At 46.2% G+C, this 10148-nt stretch overlaps 4 protein-coding genes across 4 annotated transcripts; 2 read left to right on the plus strand and 2 right to left on the minus strand.

Annotated features, from left to right (window-relative positions):
• Positions 1-744: 744 nt before the first annotated feature.
• LY89DRAFT_716162 (cytochrome P450) lies at positions 745-2316 on the plus strand (the record flags this gene model as incomplete). Its single annotated transcript, XM_018218252.1, has 4 exons — positions 745-767; positions 941-1011; positions 1103-1269; positions 1558-2316. 4 exons carry the CDS (start codon positions 745-747, stop codon positions 2266-2268), a joined length of 972 nt encoding a protein of 323 aa, XP_018075212.1. The 3' UTR covers positions 2269-2316.
• On the minus strand, positions 2289-4711 carry LY89DRAFT_611326 (HET-domain-containing protein). Its single transcript, XM_018210578.1, has 2 exons — positions 3994-4711; positions 2289-3940 (listed from the first exon to the last, which is right to left on the minus strand). The coding sequence occupies exons 1-2, from the start codon at positions 4520-4522 to the stop codon at positions 2310-2312; spliced, it is 2160 nt and encodes a 719-aa protein (XP_018075213.1). The 5' UTR covers positions 4523-4711; the 3' UTR covers positions 2289-2309.
• Positions 4712-5616: 905 nt separating this feature from the next.
• LY89DRAFT_571142 (uncharacterized protein) lies at positions 5617-6242 on the minus strand (the record flags this gene model as incomplete). Its single annotated transcript, XM_018208594.1, has 2 exons — positions 5617-6003; positions 6054-6242. Coding segments are annotated over 2 exons (576 nt in total), but the record flags the coding sequence as incomplete, so codon positions are not given.
• A 1757-nt stretch (positions 6243-7999) lies between these two features.
• LY89DRAFT_640748 (uncharacterized protein) lies at positions 8000-9384 on the plus strand (the record flags this gene model as incomplete). The annotated part of the gene is made up of 6 exons (XM_018211678.1): positions 8000-8237; positions 8294-8382; positions 8439-8504; positions 8554-8727; positions 8790-8973; positions 9024-9384. 6 exons carry the CDS (start codon positions 8000-8002, stop codon positions 9359-9361), a joined length of 1089 nt encoding a protein of 362 aa, XP_018075215.1. The 3' UTR covers positions 9362-9384.
• Between the last annotated feature and the right edge of the window lie 764 nt (positions 9385-10148).

Below are 10148 nucleotides of genomic sequence, written 5' to 3' on the forward strand. Positions count from 1 at the left end.
GACGCAATGTTCACAAAATAGGAGACGGGCTTGGTGGTGAATCCAATGATGAGAAGAGGGAGAGAGTTGAGCTCGTTTGAAAGTTGAAATGCAGACTAACGAGAAAAGCAAAGCGAAGCCGTTGTTTGCTTATTGGAGGCTTGTCACGTGCGATTGTCGTTCACTACCCCATACCGAGTTACAGAAAAGTGGGATAGACTATTTAAAAATGACTCTCCTAGCATTTCCCTGATAAGCTGCTGAAAAGTTGAGTCTAACAAGCAGCATCGAGCATTTTGTATATGTCACGTGGGAATCATGAGGTTTGTCTTGAGCGAACAGGTCTTTTCTCCTTCTACTTCACTAATTCTGACCGGTTCGAAGTTCCGAATTGTAGTTGGTTTTGTACAATATGATTTTGGAGTATCCATATTTGTGATTTTTTCACTCGGTTGAAGCAGAGAAAAACCACGTGATTTCCAACATTCGGGTTTCCAACATCCAACAACTCTATGGCAGCAGCCTGTCAGCATTTAGCTGGAGCCACCGGCTAAAGGGGAAATCGTGAATAGCCATCACGCTCTCCCATATGCAACTATATAAAAGCATCCGGCAATGTATCGTCTCCAAATACCCTCGTACTAAAAGACCACAAAGATCTCATCTGGCTTAATTCTATGCCGCGCTCTCCTGCGTACTCAGTTCCAGTATGAACCTCTCAGAACTTCCTTCATTGAAGCTTATTGTTGGTACCCTATTGTCAATATGGCTCTTGGTCGTCGTGTGTCGTAAGTTCCTGGCGTGGCTCCATTCCAGGTCTGTCATACAAAAGAATGGCTGCCAGGCACCGCCAAGCTACCCCTACAAAGACCCAATCTTCGGTCTTGATCTATTTTTATCATACAAGAGAGCTTTCGAAGAACGAAACTTCCTTGATTTGAAATGGCAACTTTTCCAAAAGTACGGCAAGACGTTCCAGAGCAATTCATTGGGCAGGCGAAATATCCAGACCATGGATCCAGAGATCACCAAGTACGTTCATGCGACCTACTTTGATCACTTCGGTGTGGAGAGGATCCGGTCTGGTGCCGAGTATCTATGGGGTGTGGCATTAATGTTGTAGAAGGAGAGAAATGGGCTATCCGCCGGAAACTCATCAAACCATCATTCGACGTGATCCACATTGCCAATCTGGACAATCGAAGCCTTGGGAGACATGTTGAGCGGCTTATGGATCTGATACCTCGAGACACCTCGACCGTAGATTTGATGCCTCTGTTCAGACGCTTGGTAAGGCTCCTGCTTTCGCACGTATGCGTACTAACTCAATCATGACGGAGTCTAGATACTGCGAGCGAATTTATCTTTGGTGAATCAATGGATGCTCTGCGCTCCCCGGACTCACACAAAGAATTTTTGGACGCATATTTCTATGCCCAGCGAGGATTGGCGGTGCGTTTGGTGCTGGGTCCCAAGTTGCGCTTCTTACATCGTGATCCCAAATGGTGGCGTGACTGCGACACTGTCAACAACTTTCTTGACAAACTCGTCGACGAGGCCCTTATTTGACGAGAAAAGAATTTGAAGACTGGAATTGGAAGTGAAGATAACCACTTTAGAATCATCGACGAGATGGCAAAAGCAACTCAAGACCGTCTTACCCTTCGCTTTCAGATGCATAATCTCTTTACCCCAGCGCACGATGGAGCCGCCATCACCCTCAGTAATGCGTTTTTCCACCTCTCCCGAAACCCTGGGGCCTGGGCCAAGCTGAGAGCAGAAATATTACCTACCAAGAGATCGAGCATCACTTATGACTTGCTAAAGACATATGGATATCTCAAGAATGTGATACATGAGACACATCGGGTCACACCACTCTCAACATTGATTTCTAGACAATGTATCAAAGAGGTTGTTCTACCTAGTGGCGGAGGAAAAAATGGAAAGGCACCTCTTTACGTCCAGCAAGGAGATGTTGTAGAGATGAATTTCCGATGCACCCTTCGAGATAAAGAATTCTGGGGAAAAGACGCCGATGAGTTTAGGCCTGAAAGATGGGACAATTTGATGCCGACTTGGGAGTACACTCCATTTGGTGGCGGTCCACGAATCTGTCCAGGCTTCCGTCTTGTTTCCGCAAAGACTGCATACAAGATGGTGACGATTTTGAGGGAATTTGAAAGACTTGAAAGTCGTGACGATAGGCCATGGACTGAGGACACGAGAGCGACGTTTCAGAACTTGAATGGGTGTAAAGTCGCTCTTTTTCCTGCTCAGACAGTGTAGCTCTGGAGCTAATAATGTACGCTAATACGATCACCTGTATTTCATATTAAGACGAATTTAATTCTTTTCACGCCATCGAAGGGAGCGATCAGCAGCTGTGATACGCCAGACGATTCATCGTTCTGTCTATTCCACAACTCTTTTGAATCCCGAAACGCTCCAGTACCAACACGACGATATTTGCCACCATCAATATCAACAGGGTCCAAAAGTAGAACCTCGAAGTATCTGGGACGCTTGCCGTTCTCTGGAGTTGTTTGAACGAGCAGGCACCATACTGACAGCTCAGCAATGCCATCATCGCAGTCCACACGCGCTTTACCAATACACATAGAGTTGTGAGTCTCGTTTCTCATCTGTAAAGTGAATGCTCCTTTGCGAGTCCCTTTGGTTGGACGTTTGCCCGTGCCACGTAGAAGGGTAGCATTGTTCAATCTTCCACTAATCACAAGCTCAGCAATCGAGATCCTCGAGACGTTTTCGACTCCTGTCCATTCGATATGACTTCGAATCAGCTCCATCTCTGGATTGGACCTGGAAAAGTATTCCGGATAATCTATGGCTCCATTGACTGAAAGCCATGACCAAGAAGGCAGCCCAATATCAGACGGCATCGCCTTTGCATCACCTTTCGGAATCTGCCAAAGCAGATCCGCGTGCAAAGTACTTCGCCATAGGCCCAGCAAATGGAAATCTCCCGTCAAAGATTTACTAAAGGCCGTGATTCCAACCAAAGCAGGTATCTTGTCGCCAAGTTGGGTTATTTGCCGCCGGCTATATGTCATAGCCATGGACATCCAATTCGCATGCACGCGCTCTATTTTCGCTCCACCCAACATAGCAAACGTGATCGGTGTGTCTTTGGACGGTCTAAGGGAGAGGTAGGTTTTCTCATGTAAGACATTAACTGCCCCATCTTCAGAACAACGCTTGCTTGCACATTCCCAATACAGCTGATCTTCGCCGAAATGAATCACCCTGGTTGAAAGTAAAGCCTCTTGAAGCGTCCATGCTCTTCTTCCCAACGGGGAATCGTATATGGGCCATATATTAGTCGAGTGGGTACGGTCTTGACATTTCCAGCGAATGGGAACCCCTTCATCGGCGTAGAACGACGAAGCTTGCTTGCAAGGCCAGAACAAACCACCCAGAGAGTTTGTCGCTGCAGCCGCGGCTATGGTGATGTAGGCATTGTGGTACACGTCTCCCATCTTTACAGCTTCACTTCCCCAATCCTCTCGATCTCCTTGAATTATGCAAAGACTATCAATCCACAAGTATTTTATTCCTAGTTTTCGAGTGACTTGGATTGCGTGCCAGAATGTTGGCGGAAGCTGTTCTTGCGAGATTCCTACCATCCGTTCAGGAAGCGACGCTGATGTTGTGGTGAGGGGTTGATGTGTTCCCCAGCAGTGGCTTAGTGCTATGTATCTACCTGTTCTACCTGATGACAGAATAACTTTTGCTTCAATTCCGCTCAGGAAAGGACCGACATCAAGGACTCTGGTTGGCAAAGGTGTTTGAACATTTTCGGATCTTGAATGACAAGCTGCATGTTCAAAGCCTTCATTGCAGTCTTTGATCCATTCTGATAGGACAGGAGTAGTGATTCGTTCAAAGAATGCATCGGGAATGCTTCCGCTCGTCCAAAAGGGTCGACGGGAGACAGGGCCTTGCAGTATTAGCCGGTGAGCTGCGGATTTCGGTCTGGAGAGTGATACTTACCATCACCGATGCAGAAGACAAGCGTTCTTCCGGAACAATATTCATCCCCATTTTCCTTTTCCCGGAAATCCTTCTTGCTGCGATACAAGCCTCCGAGAGTAAAGTTCCTGACACGCGCCGAGTATCGAAAGAAATTAAAAGTTTTGTCTCTGCAAGCTAACCTCCATACCTCGTGCTCTAGAATTGGCAATATAGCTGCTGCGACGTCTTCAGGATCGAAAGTTTGTAGTAGAGCAAAGCACATGGAGCAATCGGCACTCGAATTTCTCAGGTCAGTGAGCAGTGCATAATGGCGAAACCCATCTTTGCCGTCGTCTCTATCTTTACTGGCTTTCCTCATCAGCTCTGTGCAGTAGCTGCAAAGCTTTCCATCACTGGGAGGCTGAGGTTCACATTTTTTTGACCCGTGGATCTTTGTAGATTGCGCAACAAGGTCGCTATTGGATGTCGTCGTTCGTTCAACGGAGCTCCCTTCCAAGGTCTGGAAGCGTAGACCGTGTCGTTGCAGCAAGAAGTATGGAAGAGTCATTGGGGCTTTCAGAGGCAGTAGTTGCAATAATACTATAGCTCTCTATTTGGCAAGGTGAAGGAAGCAGTAAACTGCGTGAGGGTTTCTAGCGGATCGCGCTGATGGACAGCCACTTGAAGCAACAGACAAAAACTTTGGATACCATCAGATTCCCTTGGAAGAGGAAGGTCCTCTGGGGATGCGCTTTTGGCGAAGGAGATTGAAAGATGAGGATCTGTCAGCACGGCATATGCAGTCTACGGCGCCTACCTGTTAAGTGAAATGCAACCGATTGGTTGAGGTAACACCTCTACACAAGGATGTTGTGATGATCTCACATTCTCAGACGGGAGCGAGAAGTCGAGGAAACTACGATTTGAAGCCAATGATTCACTGAAATGATCATGCCAATGAATAGATGTAGCCGTAAAGCTGACTTCCTACGAGAAAAGTGGAATCCGAAGCTGTTTTCTCAACTGAGGTAAATTTGTAAGCTATCACGTGTCTGCACGACGAATCAGACTTCTGATTCCATGAGAGGACGGCGGCTTCAATAACGGATACTGCGAAGTAGCCAGAACATGGGAGATTCCAGATGTATCATCCCCAGAGCTTGTTGCAACTGCTTGCGTTGTCGGATCAGAAGCAAGTTATTTCAGGCCACCAGTGGGCTATGAGGACCCGCTTAGTCAGCACTCAACTAGGAAAGACCCAGCTTGGAGTTGCTTATCTCAGTGACAACAAGCTTCTTGAGGCAGGCAGATGCAGTAAGGACGCTCGACCACGACGAAAACATCACCCGGGAGCGGCCCAGCACAAGAAGCACAGTAGCTAACCTGCGCAACTATGTCGGCAGTCGACGATTACCACGTCCTGAAGCCAGTCCAAAGTTCGCACATCACCAACAGAGAGTTATTTGAGAAGGCTGAGCCCAAAACTGAAGAACGCATCCCCTAGCACTGCAGAACACCTCGAGTTGAGCATCACTGGAATAGGTATATCCCACAATATTCCACCATGCATTAATCAACATCTGGTGCTACGATTTCAATTCCAGGTATAATCTCCACCTTCTCTGCTTGATTCTTCTTCTCGACCTTCACTCTCGGACCCTCTCGAATCTCCCTCCGCCACAACTCGATTTCTAGCACTGGTGTCCCTGCCTTCACGCTGGATGCCAACCTATCATTGTCCCTATCAAAATACAATGCCCAAAATTCACCTTCCTTGACAGCCAACCACCCTTCCCAGCCTCCAAATGTCAGTCTTCGATCTTGCCTGGTGCAATCAAATGGGCCATTATGGTTGTGCTCGGCATATGGTCTGGTGCCGAACTTGACTTCCAATGTGTCTCTGTCAACATATATCCAATTCATGATTGGAGGGTCGTCACAGATAGATGATATGAGGCCCGAGTACTTCGCTTCTGGGTAGGGGTGAAAGTATCCCGAAAATGGATGACCAAATGGAACATCTAGATCAGTCCCAGTGTCGATATACAGCTGAAATATGGCGTCAGACAAACTTGATAGAAGAAAAGCATGCTTCTCACCTTATCACCCGACAAGACGATTCTTCTCCCTTCGAGAATGGAGCTGTATTGGGAGGACTTGGAGCAGTGGACTAGGAGGTGACATTTCCTACTCCGATGTTCGTCTCTTCGACCTTTGGATTGGGTTTGCTTGATTGCTTCCGAGATGCCGAAGATCGTGGACATTCCAACAATGATTGTGAGAGACATGCTTGTTCGTGCAGCAGGATGAGGGGTTTAGCACACTCTTTATTCCTTCCTAGATGTCTTCTTCTCAACCACCGATTGCGTGTTCCGGAACTGCTCAACATGTATTCATTCAAACATGGTTCAACCTAGTATTGACTCAATCGTTCCGAGATGTCGCGCATCACGCGAAGTGTGTTAAGATGTGGGAACCGCGAAATCAATTCTTATTGCGACCTATATGTGGCGTTTGAGTTCGAAGTTATGTCGCGTCGCGACCCACTCGGCAGTTTTACGGGCTGCGTTTCTATCCTAATTGGGCAGCTCTCATGGAGTTGCTGCTGATAGCAAGTCAAGTGGCGTGGTTGTTGCCTATGTTCGACATGACTTGCCAACATTTCTTATTTATGTTGCGGGGAATTCTGAAGGATCCTGTCTTAGGTTTCAGAATGTGGCCTATCGTATCCATTCTGTCCAGCCCCAATCCTGTCTGAGGGGCTCCTTATGAACGATGAGAGGTATTTACGGAGGCTATGAATTGAAGCGGAGTGTAATAACAAAACATGGCCGTTTGACGTATCGAATGTATCGAGAGATTCCTTGAAGATTCTTCTGATCAGTTCTTCTTGCGATTCTGTTATCCTTAAAACATTTCTAGCATTGCTATACTACCTCTTTGTCGTGCGATCAAACGGATTTTAGTGGCGGAAGAGACCGGAACGGAAATAATATCAAGGCTATAATGGGCCCAGGCGGGAGCTCCCGATTTGATAACTCGACGTGGCATGACATGTCTCAGACGGGCGGCTAGAACATCCGGCGCAAGCTTTCAACCATGAAGAAAATCCGGGGTTGCCACAAATAAGGAACCATGAACCCCGCCCAAGGTCCCTATCTCCCTAAGCGAACGTCTACCTTCTCCTGGTCGAAAAAGTTCACACTGAGGATTTACCTCCCCGAGGGGCTAGATCACGGCCAAAGAATAGAAAGAGACATGCAAGTTTGTGTTGTCCTATGCAGTATAGTGTTGCAGATATGAACTTCTCCGCATGCGTGCATTGTGGCTGCAAGATAGATGGACAAGCCTCTCGGAAAGGTGGACAATGCTAAGTCGTGTCATATAGAGGAGAAGAGTCTTCGGCCTACAAGGCAACATAAAGTCGAGCAAGATGCCCTCTTCAGCATGACCATCTTCTTCCTCAGAAAGCCAGAGAACTCCAATTCAAGCAAAAGTTCGAAAGTTCAATCTTTGAACAGCTCTCGAAGACCCAGGACAACTTCAGGCAGAAGCTCTCCACCACAATCTTCAAGAAAATCTTCCACTTCTTCTATACCAGAGCCATCTTCTGCCTCCTCAGTCAACTCGCCTCAATCCTCCAAAAATAAGTCGTCAAGACCAAAGCTTAGGGTCGCTACTGAAATCTCTTCCAAGCCACGTTCAAAACCAAACTCGAAGCTCTCCCCCAATTTCCACAAAGGAAAGATGTCTTCTCCGTAAGACCAACTCTTACTACACGTCAGTAGGCTAACTCAAAGTCCAGAACCAAGACGGCACCAGAGACAGCCTTTGGTAAAAGTTCTGGTCTTCCAATGCCAGGTCTTTCTGGTATCGCTAATGGACCCATTGGTAAGTTATTCTGCTTGACTCTGCCTGTGTAATTGTTAATATATGACTCCCACAGGGAACCTTCTCAAAGGTCCTGTTGATGCCAATGGGAAGTTGAAGGATGCTGCTCTCGGAATCTCCATGGGTACGAATTGATTTCAAGGCTGATCCTTGAATGCATTGTGCAGTGATCAAGGACTACTGCTTCGAAGGCAATGTGAACAATGGGTTTGTCGTACAGAAGAACCCGATACGAGATTGGTATCATGCGTCTTGGATGCACTGGAGCGACAATGGTCGAGAGCCGGTGAATGGTCTCACGTTCGAAAGACCAGTCCCACCATTCGAGCTTTCGAAAACTCAAGGTCGATATCTTCAAAGCTGGGCTTGCGGTATTATAATGCTATTGGTACGTCGATCGGTTTTACTCAGGACGAGTTCCAAGGTGCTTCTGATTGAATTATTCCAGGTGCTACAACATTTGGAAAGATTTGGGCAAATCCAAACGACCCGAAATGGCAGGACGTGAAGTTTCCTCTGGGAACATGCGTTTTCAAGGTAGGAATTGTTCATATCTCGATAGCTCTCTGTTCAATGCTGATGAAGTCAAATAGGTCCTGATGACAGATGCGACGGACTCAGAAATCCCCTGCATGAAAGGATCTCCAGCCATGCAAGCTGTGAGAAGACCTTCTAATTGATGTCTAGCCTTGTGTTAACATCCTACAGGTTATTGCTAAGCAACCATTGTCACCAGACGGCATGCCCAATGGCATGGAGCGCAATGCGGAAGCATCAGAAGTGCGTCTTCTCCAAGTCGACTTTGCGGTTCGTGACGACAGAGCACCAATCGGATGGGTTTTTGGGACTTTCATGTATGATGGAAGTCAGAAGCAAAAAACTGTAAGTTTAAGAAACACTACATCCAATCATCTACATTTGAAATCCTAATACATGATGTAAAGGGTTGGGATCGTATGATACCGGTTGGGATCACTTGGGGAAATGATCCGGAGTTGACACAGGAGATGGCAAAAGCTGGCATAAAGCCACAGGAAGCGTGGATCAATCTTGAAGTAAACAGCGTTCGAAGTTCACTCGGGGGAACAAGACCAAGCTGGGGATGGAATGGCAGATTGAATGGACCAGGTACACTATCTCGGCGCCCTATTTCATCAATGTGCGTTAATTCTTTACAGTTGATAACTACATATCTGCTTGCGCCTCTTGCCACGCAGTTTCCGAGAAGAACACACACCCTAGTATGGTGCCTCCAGCAGGTGCAAACGATAAACAGAAAATGAAATGGTTCCGAAATATCCCAGCGGGTGCACCTTTCACTCCTGGTGATGTGTCTGGCGACTATTGGCTTCAATTAATGATGGGATATAGCAATTACGCTATTTGGAACAATGCACAGAAGGGCATGTGGTATAGAACTAAGCTTGCTATCCCATTTTCAAAGACGAGAAAAGAGGCGGGGAGCCTTGAGGCTAAGAGAGCTCCATTGCGTACAGGGATTAGAAACAACAAATAATAAACATTTAAGTTTGATGATACTACAATGATTTTGTTTATAAAAAGAATTAAATTATGCGCGAAAACATATCGATCTTTATTTATAACTACGAAAAACAAAATAAAAATAAAAATTAATCGTTTAAATATTAATCGTTTTTAATATTTTTAATATTTCTAATATTTTTAATAATTAATGCTCTACGACTTCTTTCTTTTATTTTTTAAAATATTGAATCTCGATATTTTCTATCTAAAACCATGGCAGCTCTCGATTTTCCTCCTCGTCCTGTGCTAGCTCAGCAAAATGTATATACAGCAGACTTCGCAAAGATTGGGCTTCCACGGCATGCAGCACTTATGAGAGCATCACTAGATATCAACCGAATTCACTTGGCGAAGACTATGGTACAGATCTCGATAGATATGAACCAAGGTCTAACTCCGTTCCAGTCAAAAGACATCCCTCAAATCACGAATGTGCTTCTGGATCTTGGTGAATGCAACGTATTCTTCATTCGATTCCAAAACCAGCGAATAACACGGCCTGTGGAAGGCGTGGCTAGCAGATTCCCTTGCGATCTAAGCTGTGAGGAATCTGGGACACATTTTGAGTCATTATCGCATATTCTAAAATGAAAATCTAGCCTGATGCAAGGTGGGGTGGGAACAGCAGTCTATTTTAATGGCTTTGGTATTTCTCGCTCTTATTACCTCCAAATTTACCTTTAGCTTAACTATGTGCTCGTCGTCGTCGCCAGGGTCTCCTCTAAAGCGAAGCCTCACATTGCCGGCGTAACACTCCC

The sequence above is a fragment of the Mollisia scopiformis genome, assembly GCF_001500285.1.
Source record: "Mollisia scopiformis unplaced genomic scaffold LY89scaffold_6, whole genome shotgun sequence".
NCBI classification, from domain to species: Eukaryota; Fungi; Ascomycota; class Leotiomycetes; order Helotiales; family Mollisiaceae; genus Mollisia; species Mollisia scopiformis.

Excerpts from the sequence above, each read along its gene's own strand:
- LY89DRAFT_611326 (XM_018210578.1), bottom strand. The coding sequence starts at position 4,522 with ATGACTCTTCCATACTTCTTGCTGCAACGACACGGTCTACGCTTCCAG. Across the intron at positions 3,941-3,993 it reads TGTCTTCTGCATCGGTGATG|GCCCTGTCTCCCGTCGACCC; the intron begins GTAAGTATCACT and ends TAATACTGCAAG.